Source organism: Schistocerca serialis, chromosome 8, assembly GCF_023864345.2.
Source record: "Schistocerca serialis cubense isolate TAMUIC-IGC-003099 chromosome 8, iqSchSeri2.2, whole genome shotgun sequence".
NCBI classification, from domain to species: Eukaryota; Metazoa; Arthropoda; class Insecta; order Orthoptera; family Acrididae; genus Schistocerca; species Schistocerca serialis.
In genome coordinates this window covers 103,226,347-103,246,683 of record NC_064645.1, presented here as the reverse complement: position 1 = coordinate 103,246,683, position 20,337 = coordinate 103,226,347, and the positions used below count along the sequence as shown (strand labels likewise).

The 20,337-nt window shown below is 38.8% G+C and overlaps 1 protein-coding gene across 1 annotated transcript in view; it reads right to left on the bottom strand.

The window, feature by feature from the left end:
• Positions 1–20,337, bottom strand: part of LOC126416853 (THO complex subunit 5 homolog) — a 241,140-nt gene that overhangs the window by 1,964 nt on the left and 218,839 nt on the right. The window contains exon 13 of the mRNA XM_050084736.1: positions 16,377–16,492. Coding sequence (XP_049940693.1) covers positions 16,377–16,492 — 116 coding nt within the window. The remainder of the gene's footprint in view (positions 1–16,376; positions 16,493–20,337) is intronic.

Genomic DNA, 20,337 nt, shown 5'->3' with positions numbered 1-20,337 from the left:
ATGATGGAAATTTAGTAATCGGGGATGAAATATTTATGAATCCGAAAGTTTCTTATGTTTCAGGTAATTGCAGTGAACTGCCTTGTGGTATCCATATCAAATATATTTCTATGATGTACATTATCATGCTATGTACACAAATATATACAGTATTTAGTTGCACTTGGTTCTACACTGATGCACCGAAAATTAACACTTGATGTTTTTACAAAGAATATGGGTATGATGGATGTCACACTTTACTACCTCATGGTCCGTGGCATGAGATACATTGTATTACAGTGCAAATATTAGTAGTACAGATATTACATTTAAGTAATTCTGCTAGCTGCAGGAATGTTTTTATATGGGCAATATAAATGTAATATGGGTTAAAAGTAATGCAAAGGTAAACAAATAGAGTGGAATATTTATACTGTGTGTGTGTGTGTGTGTGTGTGTGTGTGTGTGTGTGTGTGTGTGTGTGTGTGTGTGTGTGTGTTTACAGGAATGTCAGTTCTTACATGACAAGGAGAACAAAATTAATGCAGTAAGACGAATATGTGTTAGTATTGTCATTTTTGTTGTTTTGGTGGCAGGTTGTCCTGGAAATACTAAAAGAAAAAGCTCTATGTTGATTCAGTTTGTTCATTTAGGATCTTTTGACATGATTTTAGTCTGTGGATGTAAATCTTGTAATTGTTCAAGGAGGTCCATCGGTATTCCGTTCTCAGCAATGTCTAGCACAGAAAGATTGTCATTGATATCACCAACAGAGTGTCCAGGATGAGCAATATGTGATGTAAAGCTGGACTTATTTAAGTTTTTGAGTCAAAGGGCATCCATATGTTCTTTGTAGTGGGTTGCAAAATTTCTCCCTGTTTGGCGTATGTAGAAGCAAGAATTGGAGCATGTGAGTTTGTATACGCCAGACCTATTATTGTGAAAAATTTTATTTTGTAGTCTACTGTCAGCGTGGAAGACTGGAAAATTTTGGCATTTCTTTCTTAGCTTGTAATGGTGATGGTGGTTGCTTAAGTTGACTTTGGATTTTTTCAACTATGCCGTTTATCAAAGAGGTGTTATAACCATTATTTTGGGCTATAGGTTTAAATATATTCATTCTTTACATGCATCTTCTTCAATTATAAGGGTGTGGAGCATATGGTTTATAGATGACCTCAAGAAAGCAGTTTCATGTTGGTCTGGGTGGCATGAGATACTGTTAATGGCAAATCACTGGTAGTGTGTTTTCTGTATATTTGGAATCTATGCTTGTTATTGTGGGTAGAGATAGCCATAACATGGAAATTAATTCCTTCAGTGGTATGATGCTCAACTGTGGATTTCATATTTGGGTTATACAGCTCTTTGATAAACACCATAGCTGGGGGTGGGGGTGGGGGTGGGGGGTGGGGGGTGGGGGGGGGGTGAACCCTAAGTAAAAACCAAACCGCCATCACCATTACAAAATAAGAAAGAAATGCCAAAATTCGTCTGTCTTCCATTCCTTGGGGAAATGTCATATAAACTTGCAAATCTTTTCAGACCACACAACATAAAAATATCCTTCCACACTGAAAAAAAAAGCCAACTACAAAATAAAATTGTTCACAATAATAAATACACTAGAGAGTGGCATAAAAATTCTGGCATATAGAAACTCACATGCTCCTGTTCTTGCTTCAACATAAGTCAACTAGGGAGGAATTTTGCAAAATGCTACAAAAAACATATGGGCGCCCTTCAACTCAAAGACAGGTTGAAAGTCTCTGTATTAGATGACAGACTTAACCTGATTTTAACCACAAACGAACATCATAACATCTAAAAGAGTTTTTGAGAAATGACAGCCACAAGAAAGCCATGATCACAACCGGTGTCTACTTTTCCCCTGTTATCACTGCATCTCATGCTAACAAACATCAGAACAGTTGTTACACATGCTGGATTTTGAATGCTGTTCAATCTGATATAAAAGTAGGGCGGGGAGTGGTGGTGGTAATGTGACATATGACTTTGGCATATATGAAAGATTAGCCTTCTTGTAGACAAATATCTACTAGAAACAAAGCTAGCCCACAATTTGGGATGGATTATTCTATTGAAAACCAAAGTAAAGTCTATTGATATTGTTTGTTTTTAAATTATGTTCTTGTCATTTTGTATGTGATATCCTTCTGCCAAAATAATTTTATGCTTCTTCAAGCACAATATTGACAACTGTATGTACACTTTCAAAATAAATCTTGGAAACAGAATTGAATAAATTTATCCTGCATTTTGGGAGAACCTTGACTGCATCCCATTACTTTGGAACATGCATCCCTTTTCCTCAGAAAATAGGGGAAGGAATGATGATGATGAGCCTGAAAATAAAAATAAGACAAACCACAAAATGCAGAAAAAAATGTAATGCTGTGGTGATAACTTCTGCTGTTATACAAAGTTTTGGAAGGTGATAATGGAATCAATGGTGATGTCTATCAAAATGAATATCATTTGATTGAGATCCAAAGCACTTGCAAAGGGAGGCCATGACGTTGGGATGACAGATTTACTTCAAACTTTGTACACCTTTAGTAGGCCATTAAAACGATATAATGTGCAAGTAGTAAGGTGCACTATGCTGGCAATATTGAGAAAATTGTGTGTCTACTACGTAACTGACGTATCTGAGTGAAGGTGCCGGCCGTAAGAAGTCACTGTGGTCAAGTGATTAGCGTTCCCACTTAACAAGAGGGCATGGACGAAGTGACGGTTTGAATCCCGCTAACACATATGTTCTTGAAACTTCCTGGCAGATTAAAACTGTGTGTTGGACCAAGACTCGAACTCGGGACCTTTGCCTTTTGCGGGCAAGTGCTCTACCAACTGAGCTACCCAAGCACGAATCACACCCCATCCTCACAGCTTTACTCCTGCCAGTACCTCGTCTCCTACCTTCAAAACTTTATAGAAGCTCTCCTGCAAACCTTGCAGAACTAGCACTCCTGAAAGAAAGGATATTGCAAAGACATGGCTTAGCCACAGCCTGGGGGATGTTTCCAGAATGAGATTTTTACTCTGCAGTGGAGTGTGTGCTGATATGAAACTTCCTGGTAGATTAAAACTGTGTGCCGGACCGAGACTCGAACTCGGGACCTTTTCCTTTTGCAGGCAAGTGCTCTGTGAAAGGCGAAGGTCCTGAGTTCGAGTCTCGATCTGGCACACAGTTTTAATCTGACAGGAAGTTTCATATCAGTGCACACTCCGCTGCAGAGTGAAAATCTCATTCACGTATGTTCTTAGTCTATATTTTTTCGTCACTGGTTACATTATTTAATTTATATGACATTTGAGAAGTAATATAATGAAAGAAAATGAAAAAACAAGAATGTGCATTTTTGTGAAGTTGGAGTGAATTTCATATGTTATTTGACTATTTACTACTATTAATTAAATTTTCAAGGACAAAGGACAGGCTTGGAAACCCCAAGTCACACCTTGATAAATAATGATGCAAACGATCTTATTCACAATCAGTAATACAGTACGCCTCAATGTTCCAGACCACAAGAGTAATGTACAATTACTTGCCGGATGTGCTGTCGACATCGCAAGTTGCAGGATGGTATTTGTGACATCACAAGTTACTGGATGGTATTTATCATACAGACAAGGAAAACATAAATTGAAACAGCATCTACTAAACTGATGAATGCAGTTTTCCCACATTTATAGGGAATGTTCAGAGTTGACATTTTGAAAAATGTCTTTTTCATCAGACAATTTGGATGCAAACCATGCATAACACAACATTTTGGCAAATAAAGGTGCTGAAAACTGCTGATGTACTATGGAATGGATTTTAATAGCATCTTCGCGAGAGGCACTTTCTCATTTGTTGTCAATCAAAAATGAATATTTCTGAAGGCACTTGACAAAGTTTTTTACTTGCTGACAGAAATAAATGTGGCATGGTTTGCAAATCAGAGTACATATGTGGTATGACTTTAACTGTGCAAGCTGGAAGAATTGCGTCAATGGTAAAGATGTCATCGCATGAATCAGGATGTGTTTTTTCGTTTACTTGTCGAAAGTTATAAATATGTCTGTTCTAATAATTACATTTAATTAAAAATGTAAGTAGTCAAAGGACATAAAATTCAGTAAAACTTCATACAAATACATGTGTTTTTTTAAAAATTGTATTACCTCTCAAATGTCATATAAATTAAATAATATGACCAGTGATGAAAGAAATATGTAAGTTTGAGCACGGGCCGTCACCTTACATACATTTGTCTTACATAGTTCGAATGCTAGTCACTTGACCACCATGAACTCTAACGTCCAGCTCTTGTGCAAACATAATAGATGCATAAAACTTCTCTTGCAGCTTTTTCAGAACTGCCAGAGTGGTGAATCTTACTACTTGCACATTATGTTTTTTAATGGCCTACTAAAGGTGTACAAAGTTTGAAGTAAATCTGTGATCCCAACACTGTCACCACCCCTTGTTAGATTGAAGATGTCACTTGCACTGATTCATGTCTTAATAATATCAGAGGTACTAAAAACATATCTTCAATGCAAATATTAGACTTTTTTAACAGTTGATACTTGATATTTCTTGGTCATTGTTTGATATCCATTGTGGCATAAGGAATTGCATTATTTTGTCCACGGTTAAATTTGGAAAAGTCTTCAGTTGTATAGAGCTGAGGTTGCTTTAGCACATCTTTTATGCTTTGAAGCCATCACATGGAACCACCTAGACGAGTTGTCAGCAGTGTCAGACAGGACACATCATCATCCTGTCCTCATTAGGACAGGCCTTACACTGTTGACAATTGTACATACGCCCAGCACTGGGATACTGGCACGTGGCTTGTCGGCTTGAACTGATACCCTGAGTATCATTTATCTGAGTAAACAGCAGCCCACACTGCATAGAAATATAAGAACGAAGTAAACAGAGAGAGACTGAAGCTTAACCTAGCAGTAGCCTAATAGGTACCTAAACACTATTTCAACAATTTTAAATTGTAAATAATGAAAAAAAAAAAAAAAGTTTCAAATCATAAGATATCTTAAAAATCTCTGTGTGTTCTATCAAATATGATGACTGGAATCTTTGTTTATCAATTTTTCATCTAAGACTTTTATCCATTACAGATGTGGAACACTGCAACTGTGATGAATAAAGGTTTCCAGAAATTATTGCAACCAGTTACCTTTTGTTTTATTCTTAAATATCTACCTAATATGACCACATCTGAATCACCTAGTGATTCATCATCAGATAGTATGGATTTATTGCATGTCTACAGCATTGTTGGCATTCTGTAGCTGTGGCAAGATATAAAAACAAAACACAGAAGTACTGAACGTGTGAATAATTCTTGCCACATTCAGTGCTTACATGTTTCGTTTTTACATCTTGCCACAGCTGAGATACATACATGACTTCCACAATGCTTCAAATAAAAAACAAATATGTTTCATCTGATGATGAATCACTAGGTGATTCAAAACCAATCATGGTAAATAAAAATTGAAAACTAAGACAGAAGGTGACTGGTTGCAGTAACTTTTTGGCAGCCTTTAATTTTTCATTGCAAAAAGCCTCAGTTAATTTGTGTGTACAATGGTCTGACCAACACACCCAAGACTACAGTAATCCCAGTGCACAAGGGAAATACAGGAAACAAAAAAGTTAAGTTTCAGCATGTCAGAACTCTTACTTGGGTGTCACCTGTTAAGAATGGATGTGGGAGGAGGGAAGAGAAGGCTGTGCACTCTATTAAATCTGTGCACCACAACAAACACTCTGCCGAATTACTACCACATTTTGATCTGTATGCAATAACAGGGTGAATGTCTTTGAATATTAACAATGAAGTGGCTCTGGTGTGCTTTCAGGTGCTCAGCTGAGTTGGTCCCATTTTTATGTACAATATTCTGAGGACCACTTGGAGTCTGAGCAATGAGTACCCACAACAACACAGCTCACAGCACCTGAGGAACACAACTGGGAAGTTGCCGAAATATTGTCCATGAAATTTGAATCAATAACTCTGCTGAACACCTCACATTGAGCAAACATGAGAGATCACGGTGAAGTGGCATCAGTGAAAGGTGAAAGGTGAAAGCAGGTAGTATTATCTGGAACAAGGCAACTGTGAACAGGCAGAAATATAAGGGGCACTAAAAAAGAGAGAGAGAGAGAGAGACGGAATCTGAAATGCGCAAACTGGTGACAGGAGGGTAATATTGTGTGGAAGTTCAGAGCCCCATCACTAGAGGGCACACATGCACGTCACGTGGTTATAAAGAGCTAGCAGCAGCACGCATCAATTGTCCAACGCTGCCAGTCACATTGATTGACGCGTCAACAGAAGAGCAAAGAGGTGTTGTTTGTTTTCTGACAGCGGAAGAAGTAGGAGGAACAGACATTCATTGACAAATGACACAAGTGTATGGCGAACATGGCATGTTCCTTGCAAGGGTCAAGGCGTGACACAAGTGCTTCAGGGAAGGATGTGTGTCGTTAGCTGATGATGCACAGTCTGGAGCACCATACTGCATTACCAATGACATCATCCAGCTGGTGAATGGACTCACCACCGAGGACCGCCGAGCGACAGTGAAAGCCATAGCCACTGTGGTTGCACTGAGCGTCGGAAGTGTTCACACCATCATGAAGGAACGACTGTACATGTGCAAAGCGTGTGCCCAACGGGTGCCTCACAGTTTTCAATCACACCAGGAAGCATGTTGAGTGGCCCACTGCCTTGCTCATCTGCAGCACTATGCTCGGGAAGGGAATGCTTTCCTGGCACAAGTGGTGGCTGGAGATGAGTCATGGTGTCATCACTTCGAACCAGAATCAAGTGGGAGCTTCCAGGGTCACCACCAACTAAAAAAACCCCAAGGCCATCCACACGAGTGCAGGAAAGGTTATGCTGACATTCTTCTTTGACCAAGGTGGCCCCCTTCTGATTCACTTTCTGCAGCATAGAACAACAGTGAATGCCCAGTGTTAACTGCAAACCTTCGCCATGCGATCAAATCAAAACGTGCAGACAATCTCACCCGTGGGGTCATTCTGCTCCACAACAATGCAAAGCCTCATACGGCCAACACAGTCGCGTACTCCTGCAGAAATTCAAATGGGAGGTTCTCGGCCACCCTCCATACAGTCTGGACCTCACTCCCTGTGTGTATGCCATTTTTTGTCCCCTTAATAAGGCTCTGAGGGGCAAACGATTCACGTCGGATGACAATGTCCAGCTGTACGTGTGGAACTGGTTAACATCGCAGCCCTGGGAATTTTATGAGACAGCCATTCACTGCCTTGTGTCACAGTGGGACAAGTGTCTCAACAGCCAGGGTCAATATTTCTAACATACAGGTACTGGTTTCTGTAATTATGCCTCCGGCTCATTTCTTTTTTAATAACCTTATACAATAGCTGTTGTGTTACTTGAGTCCTAGATATAACACAGCGGTCACTGCAAGATTACTATTAATGCCAAAGATACTGCACACTTATGAGATAGGGCAGTGTGATGGGAGTTTGTTTCTACAGATTATGAAGGCAGAAAAGCAAACACAGTACCTCCGTTAAGTTATATCAGACTCGTGAAGTGACCTATTGAACTGGCAATAATACTGGTTGTCTAGTTACAAAATAGATGATATGGACTTATTCAGAATACCAGTTAGATTTTTTCTGGACAGCAGACCACATGTAACCACCAATTTTGATCCTTAGCAACACACTAAACATGTCAGGCATGTGTGAACATGTGCCATTCTCTTGCAGCATACACAGGGTTTAATGACCCTCTGTAACAGCTCATAGTGGGCTGACTCTGTTGGTAACTGGTCAGGAGCAATTCAAATCTTGCTGCTATTATTTAGCAGTCAACATCACTTACTTATTAGTTGAATATTTTAATTTGCTACAGCATTCTATATATGCATAAATATGAACTATCTATGCTGAGATAGCAGTTCCGCTCTATCTGTATATTCGTGTGTAGCTAATAAATGTACTTTAAGTGCAAAAATGTTAGTTGTTGATCGTCTTGCTTTTGCAAATGGTACCTGATTTGGGAATCTATGTGACAATATAATCATGTGATATCCTAATAAAATAATTTACACAATCATAAGAAAATGCACAATACCTTATGCTCAATATGAAATTGCATCATGGTCTGGGGATAGTGTCTCTGACTAATAATTTAAAAATCTTATGTTCCAGGTTTGATCCCAGCTACTGCTTGGATTCTGAATAAAAGCCATCAACAATGGCAGCTCATAACATCCACTGTAAGGAGTTACCCTGTTTCTGCCAAAGTCTCGTCAAAGAGCACGGAGGTGTAAAGATTCAGGATGCATTTCTGCCTCTGAGGTGGTGAACTGCCCCTGAAGGCAGATGAATCCATAATGACCAATGGCATGAGAATGCATTAAGCAATGGAAACCACTGCACATACGGCATAAAATGTGTTCCCAAAAGGAATGTGGCCTGTATAGAAAAGTGTCCTGACCATCTCTCCAGTGGCAAAAGATTAGAGATTAGTTCCCTATTTGATCTGCTGGAAGGGTCTTTCAAGAGTACGATGAGGAAAAGACTGAAAAAACTGTGAGAGGGTAACATGCCATGAGGTGGAGTATGGAGTGTCAGAAATGTGAATGCGGTAAGGAAGCTAGAAGATCTGAAAATGGTGGTGCTGCAGTGACTGAGATGGTCAGCCACTAACGTAGGTGGTGCTACTGAGTAGCTCAAGATCAGGAGGTCAATGTACCATTACCCTGGTTAGGGTGACCAGTAATGAGTGGATGCCTGACAGATGCCCAGTGGGATATGACAGACAAAGTATGGACAACATGTCCTTTTTCTTTTGGCTTTACAACACTGCATGGGTCTTTGCCTCCTTAAAAATTTCCTTCCATTCCTCCCTCTCATTTACCTTCATTCTCTATCCTCTGATTCCTATGTTTAGAATGTGCCCCAGGCAGGCTATTCTTTTAATTAGCCTTACAATATCAGTTTCCTGTATGAGATAATCCAACTCCTAACTGGTCTTTGCTCTCCAAGGCCAACCCATTTCGGATCCATTAACAACTTTTCCACAGTATTCTTCATTCAAGTATCCTGAGTTGTTGTTTATCAGTGCTGGTTAGTATCCATGCTTCACATCCATATGTAACCACTGGCCTAACCGTAACCTTACATACAGTCATTCTGAGCTGTCAATTCACCACCCTGATGTCATTAATTTTTTAAATGTATGATAACACTTATTACCACTTGAAAAATGTGCTTTCATTTTAGTGGACATGGAGTTTACTTTATTAATTTTAGCCCCAGGATATTCAAAATCCTCTACAAAACTCCATTCAAACCTGCTGCTGACTGGTTATCAGAGTTGTTATCCCCTATTCTATGGACCTTCACATATTTAGTCTTTGATTCATTAATTTCCAGCCACTTATGCTGCGGCAGCTTTGTCCAGGTCCACCACTACTCCCTCTTTCACCAACTAATAACTTCAATGTAATCAGCATATGCAGCCAGCTGTGTGGTTCTTATACATACGGGCCTTATTAATTTTTTTATAATCCCTTCTAAGGTAAAACTGCAAAGCATTGTGGAAAAAAGCATCACCTTGTCTAACTCTTTTATTGATATTGTAATGGTTGGTTAACTCAACATCCACTTTAACTGTTGCCTTGTAACCTGCCACTGTTGTCTTAATAACGTAAATAAGAGAAAAGTGATGGACAGATGGAGGGAATATTTAAAGAAATCCTGGAGGGGTGGTCATACTGACTGAGAGCAATGGATATACCATTCAGTAGAACCAAAAATAGAAGAGGCTACTCTTGCAAAGTACATAAGGTGGTAAATTGTCAAAAAATCACCAAATCTTCAGGAGATGATGGAATAACTGCCGAGCCATTACACAGAGGAGGCATTATTTCACAAAAATGGAGTAATCTATTCTGTATATAAGAAAGGCGACAAGGCATGTTGCTCTAACTAATGAGGGATCAATCTGCTGAATATAACATATAAAGTTTTGTCTGTTATCCTCTACAATAGACTGGCCCCAAGTGTGGCAGATATAATCAGTGATTTTAGGCCTAACAGATCAACTGCAGCCCATATATTCGTTCCGAGACAAATACAGAATAAAGGATATGAATATAATATAGAACTCAACAAAATCTATGTGGACTACAAGCAGGCCTTACATAGTCTAAATAATATTGACAACATAAATATAATTATTCAGAATACAACAGCAGTTGGGGTGTTGCTCCTGGAAGCCAGTGCTCTTAGGTCAGAAGCAGCATGAGCACAATCTGGGGATGCCATTGTCAGCACATGGCCAGCGTTCAGAGGTGGGCACGGCTGCTGAGACAGCAGGTCATTCCCCTGCACATCTACCGCACTGCCTAATGGCAGCCAAACATCTACGCACAGGACATGCTGTGTTTGCAGCTCTCTCCCTATGACATCCATTTTACTGCATTGGTACCAGACAATTCAATGACCCTGAGTAGGGAGACTCTCAACACTCTCCCTTTCCATGGCTTATTGCATTACCAGGCAAGGCATCGCAATTTTTACTGGCCTGGCTAAGCTGAGTACATTATTTTGTGGTGCAAAAGTGCAGTGATTAAATACAGTATGAATCAATGAAGTGGGGTGGAAAGAGGATAAGGATTTCTAATCAAATATGCAGTAACGCCAAATGCAGCAGAAAACTGTTATAATGGGAGTTGGAGTTCAGTTACAACAACATCATAAGCAGAAGATGAAGTGATTGAGAAAGTGTATGAGGCGCTGACCAAGCAACTTAGGAGATAGAGGGTGGTGAAAAACTGATCATCAGGTGCACTGGAAGGAATAGAAGACGCTGGGACAATATGGGCTTGGTAGCAGGAATGGGAGAGGATTTTTTGTACAAATACACTGAAAGTGAAAAGCAGCAAAATTTAACATCAGTATGCCATTCCAGTGTCAGACTAAAAATTATCGAAATACTACTACTTATATGCTGGGTATAGTCACACTTTGTAAACTGAAGTCATTGTCAAGCCCTACCAAACTGGGTGTCCCAGCATGTAGATAATTACAAACTCACTGAAATGTATGGTAGACATATACCCAAAATGTAAGTAGTATTAATTTGATAATTTTTAATCTGCCATTGGATTGGCACGCTAATGTTAAATATTGATCCTTCTCACATTCTATGCATTTTTACAAAAGATTTTTTTCAGTATTGTACTTGATAGTGGTTTAAGGCAGAAATTATGACAGTAATATAAAGAAGTTTGTACAGTCAAATGGCAGAATTATCATTCAAACATTATTACATGACTATGGCCCAAAAATATGAAAAGATTATCAAATGTCACATAGTAATAGAAAATACTTATCCAAGAATTGCAAGATGAGGAGGAATATTTGGAAAGCTTAGAAAGTTACCAGCTGGATTAAATCATAATGAGAGAGAAATCAATTATTGGATTGAAAGGTATGCCCTGGAGAAGATACAGAGACAGATCACAATTTAGCAATCATTAAAAGTAAGGTGAAGTTTAAGAGAATCACCCAGAAGAATCAGTGTACAATGAAGTGAGATACTCAAACAATGAGGAATGATGATGAAGAGTTTGAAGTTCTTGTAGCCTGTAAATACTCGAATCACAGTAGGTAATTCGCAGAAACTATGACTCAGTGCAGCGATAATGCTGACACTGCGAGTTACTGTGGTAGGCAACAGCTGGTGTGCAAGGCATGGGACAAAGACAGAGAGTCCAGCAAAGTATTCTCTGTCGATGTCTCCACAGAAAGTATCATGCTAACACTTTATATCACAACACTATAAGGGCCAGTGATTTAATGTCGTTTGCATGTCACACGTCATAATTTTTATTTCCAGAGCGTCCTTCCTTGTTGCCTCTTTGGCTAACTGGTCCGAAAGTTCATTCCTCAGGACCACAATACAGTTCTGGGACCAGACAAATACTATTGTCTTCCCATTGTAAAAGTCCAAGAAGAAATCTTGGATGCTGGAAATAACAGTGGGCTAGAGCCTCCAGGTTGCTCACAGAGTCACTGCAGAGTAGCATGGAGTCACTGCAGAGTAGAAACGATTTATATAATAGGGTGCAGATGTAGTGAAGGGTACACATTATGACCATCAATTCTGTCATAAAGATGGTACAGCTCCTAGGCAGAGAGAGTTATTCACTGGTCTCAGTGCATGTCACTGTATGTTCTTCAACTATTGAGCCAACCATATAAATGATATCTGAGTTTGGGTATTCACTAAGTATCAAGAGGAACAACTGGTGAAATACCAATGGCTGTATCATATCCTTTGGGCTGAGAGAAGTACCCAGACACAAAGGAATTAAAGGCACTGGTTGTGAGTGGGCAATGATTTAAATCAATGGAAAGTTGAAAATTGGTGCCAGACCAGGACTGAAACATGAGTCTGCTGCTTACTAAGCTAATGTGCTGACCACTGTGTGGGGAGTGTAGAATTTAACAAAAAAGGAAAATCCAGTAACCAGAAACAGAAAGCAGAGGAATGTTCTGTTGATGGAAAAGAAACAGTCAGAGCATAGAACTGCAGCAACAAGCCTGCAACACAAATACTCACAAAAGAATTTCGAGCCGCCTTGGGGGTGATATGGTAGAAGAAAAGAGAGGTGTCAATTTGGAAGACACATGGTATCCAGTATAAGAATCAGTGTTTCACAGAGATTTGGGAGATCACATACAGTAGGAGGGATAAATAACAACCCTTAGAATTACAAGCATTAATTGAAGAAATTGCAACCAAATGATTATTCAAGTTTGTGTGTTGAGTCAGTGAAACTGGAAATGTATAATTGAACTCTCAATTGAATATTGAATAACCCCCACACAATTCAGAAGATATGAAATGGTGATAAATAGAAGAGCCATCACACAATCAGTTTAACAGTTCGTGCATCCAAGTTACTGACAAGAATAACATACCAGTGAACAGAAAAGAAAACTGAGGATCTACTAGGTGATGATCAGTTTGACCTTAGGAATAGCAAAGGCACCTGGTGGTGGTGGTGGTTTTTGGGGGAAGGAGACCAGACAGTGAGGTCATCGGTCTCATCGGATGAGGGAAGGACGGGGTAGGAAGTCGGCCGTGCCCTTTGAAAGGAACCATCCTGGCATTTGCCTGGAGCGATTTAGGGAAATCACGGAAAACCTAAATCAGGATGGCCGGACGCGGGATTGAACCGTCGTCCTCCCGAATGCGAGTCCAGTGTCTAACCACTGCGCCACCTTTCTCGGTAAAGGCACCTGATACCCAGTTATGACATTGCACTTGATAATAGAAGTCAAGACTAAAGAAAGATTAATATACCTCCATTATATTTACCGATATGTAAAAAGAGTCTGACAATGTAAAACACTGCAAGATGTTTTAAATACTCAGAAAAATATGAATAACCTATAAGGAAAAATGGGTACTCTGCAATATGTATAAGAACAAAAAGGTAACAACAAGAATGGAAGACAAAGTAAGAGGTGCTCAGATTCAAAAGGTCGTAAGGCAGACAGGCAGTCTTTCTTCCCCACCGTACATCAAAGAAGCAGTGGTGGAAATAAAAGAAAGGTTCAAAGGGGATATAAATTCAGGAAGAAATAATATTAATGATAAGATTTACTGGTGACAGTAAATGATGAAGAATCACCATCTACTGAAAACTAAATATGATGCTGTAATCCAAAGAGTGATGAAACTAATGAGAAGCTACCTTGAAAGCAAAATAGCACATGGTAGTGAAAGCAAGGAGGCTGTAAGATGCAAACTACACAGACAAAGACAGTGTTACTTGCCAAAATAAATTTATCAATACCAAATGTATGTGATTTTTCCACCATTTCTTGCTAGAACAACTTCCCCTATGCTTTTCATTTATAACCAAATGTAAACTTTAATTTGAGAAATATATTTCTAATAAGGCACATCTGGAGCACAAAATTGTACGAAAATGAATTAGGAAATGGTGTAAAACCGGAAAAACAGAGAAACAAAGTTTTTGACATGAGGTGTTAAAGGAGGACACTGAAAAGTACGAAGTGGGCTGATGCGATACGAAATGGGGACGTTGTCCGTAGAATTGGTGACAGAAGGAATATGTGAAAAACACTTGTTGGAGAAGGGACAGCATGATAGGAAATGTGGTTAGGCATCAAAGAATAACTTCCATCTTATTTTTCCATAGAAGGCTGGAACTGAAGAGAAAAACACAGATCGGAATACACCTAACAAATGCCTAAGGACATTGGGGTAAATGCATCTTTGAGCTCTAGACAACAGAGAGTGGCAATGAAGAGAAAATGTGGGTGAGATACAAAAACTGACCAAGCAGTTAAAAAGTGTGTTGTACTATATCCTGCACACACAAATACAGACAGCTGTTGAGTTCTCAAGAACAGAAGTACCGGAAGCAGAGGAAACCACAGCCTTATGCTGGTGCACAATCCACACAGATCTGCAAGAAGTGTGCTGCAAGATGTATGTATATCCATCTACCGAGACCACTGGTTATTGATGTAGCATCAAAGATGATATGTTATCTATTAATAGGGACAGGAAAATTTTGGGAAAATGATAATGTGAAAAATAATGTGAAATTTGTAGTTTTTAACACAACACAGGCAATTTTTACAAAAGTCATGGTATTTGTCATTTTCCCTGATAAATATGTTATAAATCTTCTGAGGGCAACAGTTTAACAATGTTTGTAAATAATAGTTGTTGAGCAGTGATGTAGCATTTTCTCTACTGACTTCCTCAAGGCTGGGATTCATGTATAATCTTAAAAAGACAGTTCATTTCATGCATAATGAAGAACAATGTGACATAAGAAGTAGGGGGGAAAAAACCCACTGAAACTGGCAAAGGAGCTGATGACCTCAGATGTTAAGTCCCATAGTACTTAGAGCCATTTGAAACTGGCAAAAATCACTGAATTTGGCCATAAACACGCCGAATCTGGCAAGAAGTAACACCGAATTTCACAAAAAATAACACCAAATTTGGCAAAAAACACATAATTTAGAAAAAACAACTCTGTAATATAAAAAAGAAGAGAAATTGACATACAATAGCATGGATATTGACAAGAACATGGAAATTAGAAAAAAATAACAGCGAATGAGGGTGGAAGGAAGGAAAGAAAAAAAGCAAGAAAGAAAAATACATGCAGAAATTGGAGAAAAATAACACAGAAAAGGTAAAAATAAAAAATAATACAAAAAACCAAAGGAAAAGGAAAGAAATTCATCAAAGGAAAAAATAACATGGGAACAAACAAAATAAAATAACAGAGAATTTGGCAACAAAGTGGCACTTAGTGAGGCAAAAAATAGTACCAAACATGAAAAAAAAAATTACACTGAATTTGCCAATTAGAAACCACCAAATCTGACAAAAAGTAACACCAAACTTCGCCATGAAATGAAACACTTTTTTCCTGTCCCTATCTATTACATTCCACGCAAAAGTGGCACAGTCTACACTGGGCAAACAATTAGGCCTGTTGAGATCTTATATTCAAAAGACTGAAGGCACACGAGATTAAATAAACTAATACTGAAGACACATGAGACCATATAACCTATCAAGTTGGTTTTGGCAAAACACTGCTTCAAACTAGAACATAAGGTGAGGTATGACGACACTCACAAATTATGGCCCAGATCTCACAATCCTGTAACAGTTTTATAAAGGAATCCGTGGAAACAATACCGCCAGAAACATTCGTTAATGGGGTGATAATATGCCACTTCAGCAAAGCACAGGAGCCTGAATTCAGCCTACAAATGGAGTGGAGACAGTGTGGGATCAAATTCGAAATAGTTCGTTATGTCTCCTGAGGCTTTTGAGTGCAGCGGATCTCATAGGAGAAGCTCAGAAGTGATTCAGAGCAGATTATTTCATGTTGCCCTGTGGACAAACAAGTGATGAATGGTCAGTCAGGTAGCCAAGCTGCAGCCAAGGTGATGCACTTGCCAAGCGCAAAGAGGCAGGGGTAGTATGTCGGCTCACCCATGGGCAGATGTGCAATAGGGTTACCTCACAGGCACCCTATCCACTCTGCACCTGCCCGCAGGGGAGCTGAGCGAACTCCCAAGTACCTGTGTCCCATGTGGAAGTGCTGGATCAGCCTGCTCTAGGTTCTTCAGCAGTGTCAGCAGCAACTGACAATGAAAGCGAATCACCTCTTTTAATTACTGTGACACACACACACACACACACACACACACACACACACACACACACACACTTAATTTCTCAGTGATCTGTAAATAGTGTACTTACCCTGACAGCATCACTGTTTGTGCTGTTGTGTTCCCCATGCCACAACAGTTGGAGACAGAATATAGGAGGAATTCGAGGGTAATCACATTTAATCGCTATTAGCGAAACCAGTTTAGCTGCAACATTTTCAAATCAGAAAACATTAATAATACATTAACTATCATGCATTTATACGTTGCTACAAGAAATGACTTACAAATTTTAATGTTAGACTAGATTAAAGATCAAAAATTCAGTTAAAAATAGTGCCAACCACTGATTATTGCTGGAAACATTTTTTGAACTTCTTTCAGTGCCTCCACGACACTAAACAACTTTTTGTACTGAGTACTCAAAGGTTTCCTTTCTAGTCTTACAGATCTTAGCATCACAGACTAATATAAAATATCAAATGGAACAAAAATATTGAATACACAATCACTGAAAATGAATGGAGAACCAACTGTCTCCTCCTGGTAAAACGAGTCAATGAGACCTGTCACTTGGGTGTCAGAGCTACAATACTATAAAATACACGATTTATCACTCACAATATTTACAATGACGATACATAAATGAAGAACACTCGTGTAAGAGAAACTTTGCAGTAACTAACTGTTGTAACATCACTGTGGAATTAGTCACAACATCTCACAACTGTGTTACTTGGACTAAAACAGTTCTCTTTATTGCTGCATTTAGAGTAGAAATTATAGCAATATCAAACTAAGCACATGCACAGTTCAAAAGAAATTTGTATTAAAAAGATCAATTTCTAAACATTAATGATACAAAAATAATATAGCTTTGTTTTTATGGCCTTCAATTTGAAGATTGGTCTGATTGGGCTCACAACGCTAGCCTATCATGTGCAAGCCTCTGGCTAACTACTGCAACTAACATACATTTGAACCCATTTACTGTATATTCAGCTCTTGGTCTCCCTCTACAATTTTTACCACTTACTTCTCTCCATTATGAAACTGATAGTTTGTTGACACTTCAGGATATGTGCTATCAACCAATCCTTTCTTCTTTTGTGCCACAATGTTTTTACCTAGTTCATTCAGTACTTCCTCATTAGTTATTCAATCTACCAATCTAGTCTTCAGCATTCTTCTGTAGTACTGTGTTTCAGAAGGTTCTATTCTCTTCTTGTTTGAATTGTTTATTTGATAAAGTTTCCTTCCATACAAAGCTACACTTTAGGCAAATATCTCTGGAAAAGATTTCCTAACATTTAAATTTATATTCCATGTTAACTACTTATCTTTTTCAGATATGCTTTTCTCGCTACTGCCAATCTGCATTTTATATCCTCCCCACTTCTGCTGTCTTCAATTATTTTGCTACCCAAATAGCAGAACACACTGCTTTTAGTGTCCCATTCCCTAGTCGTAGATTCTATTAGTATTACTTGATTCACTTCAGCTAAATTCCGTTGCTTTTGTTTAACTTTCGCTGATGTTCATCTTAGAGAGATCTTTTCAAGAGAGTACCCATTCTGTTCAGCTCATCTTCCAAGTATGTTGTCATGCCTGACAGAAATTTCTTCTTGGTTTCCAGCACTGCTTGCACACTAGATGGAATAGTTCTGTCATGGCTGGGTCTCCAAAGGATCTTGATAATTTTGAGGGAATATCATCTGCTTCAAGGGTGCTGGCAAATTCTTCTCACAGTATCATGTCTCCTATTCCAGCTTAATCCACTACTTCTCCTCATTCTTTAACATTGTCTCTGACATTTCCCTTGTAAACGTTTCACATATGTTCTTTCCAGCTCTGCCCCTGGAATTGTTTTGCCAGTTAGACTATGGTTTTGAAATATCTGTCTTATCACTATATAAACAAACTGAAACCTTCCGATGGCTCTAGGTCCCTTTGATGCATACATCTTTATTTCATGATTCTTAAACCACTTATTAGCAATGATTAAACTATGCTCTAAGAAAAATTCTACCAGGTGGCTTTTCCTTTCATTTATTTCCCCCAGTCCAATGTTCTCCTATTATTTCAATGTTTTAAATTCCCTTGCATAGTGCTTACATGCTACAGTTTTAACTTGAAAATGACAGGGTGTGCACCTGTCAAAATATTGGCAGTTGTCAGTAACATCACCCAGCTGCATTCCCTTAAGTTATTTGAACATTGTATATGCTGGGAGAAACTCAAGTCTCCTCATACATTATTTGAATCTCTTCAGCATTTGTGGAACTCGTGGACTTGTAAACTTATACTATGTTGTAGGGATTGGCTACATGTCTATCTTGGCTAAAATAATGTGTTCACTATGCTGTTCATAACAGTGTATCTGCATTCCCATTTTCTTATCCATTATTAGACTTATTCCTGCATTACCTCTATCTGATTTTATACTCATAGTCCTGTACTCACATAATCAGAAGTCCTGTTCTTCCAGCCACCACACTTCGTTAATTTCCACTATTGTATCTCCAAACTGTTCATTTCCTTTTTGAAATTCTCTAGCCTGCCTACCTGATTAATGGATTTAACAACCTACGCTTTGGCATGCAGAATGCCAGTTTTGTTTTTCCTGATGACTACATCCTCCTGAGTAGTTCCCATCTGGAGATCTTTCAAAATATTTTACTCACACGCCTTTGGGAAAACAAGAACGGTAGTTTCCCCTTGCTTTCTGCTGTTCATGGCAGCAACATAGCAAGGTCATGTTGGCTAATGTTACAATGCCAAATCAGTCAACAACCCAACTGCAACTACTGAAAAGGCTGCTGTTACCACCTCAGGAGCCACAGGTTTGCCTCACATCTCTACATATATTCCTCCATTGTAGCTACTTGGTATGGTACTACTGTTGAGGAATGGAAGCCACTGCATTCCTACTAGATCCAAGGTTCATGATGGGAAATTATAATAGTATGATTATGAATCAAAATTATATTCAGGCTACTGTGCATTATATGTAATAATCAAGTCTCTTTTTGTTATTTATATAACAAGGAGAGACTGTGATTATAGTGTTGTAAAAGCTCCTTTCAAATGTACAATTAAATCATTTGTGTAATCAATATTGTAATCAATATTTTTTTCAAAAGGGAGTTAGAAGTTAGAATAGCTTTGTATCCAACATGTGTCATCTGCTGGTTAAATTGTGTCTACCTCACCATTGTTGAAACACAAAATTCTTTATTGTGGTGAACAACATTGTTAGCGAAGGCATCAGGGTGATGCACCAAATGTTGTAACAAGCAGGGAGCAAAAGCACTTGAATAAAGGGAAGGAATGTAAAGTTAATATTTGTGACTAAAAGGACAACAAACACAAGACAGTGAGTGATTGTGGATGCCCTAATTTATGAAGGAGAACTGCTCCTGTTCCTGGAGAAGCATTACCTAGTGAGGTGACTCGAACAGTGTTGTAATTGCTGCTCGTAATGAAAAAAACATTTCTCACAATTCGGTAGCCAAAAAGTAGTACACAAGGTGTGGCAATTAAATAACTGACCTGGTGCTACAAAATATTTTATTGGTCACCAATTACATTATAAACTTTATCACCCTCAATGTACTCACCTTGCTGATGTCTAGAACACTCTATATGAATTTTCCTTTGTTCAGAGCAGTGGTGGAAGTTCACTGCTGTCAACTTGTTGAGAACATCTGTTGCTCTAGCTTTCACTGTAAAATCGTATCCTCTTTGCCTTTCTGGCTGGTATGACTCTTTTTTTTTACCACAGGGGGCCAGGTCAGGCGAATGCTGTGGGCAGTCCAGTTCTGCAAATAACACCTTCACAGATAAGGCAGAAAGGACTGGCATACTCTTGGTAAACTATCTCCAATTTTCTTTTCACAAATCAAATCTTCATTTCTTCAATCATTCACGAATGTCTCAATGAATGTAGACAATTCCAACTGTTGTTGTTGTTGTGGTCTTTAGTCCTGAGACTGGTTTGATGCAGCTCTCCATGCTACTCTATCCTGTGCAAGCAAATCATACAGTAAAGC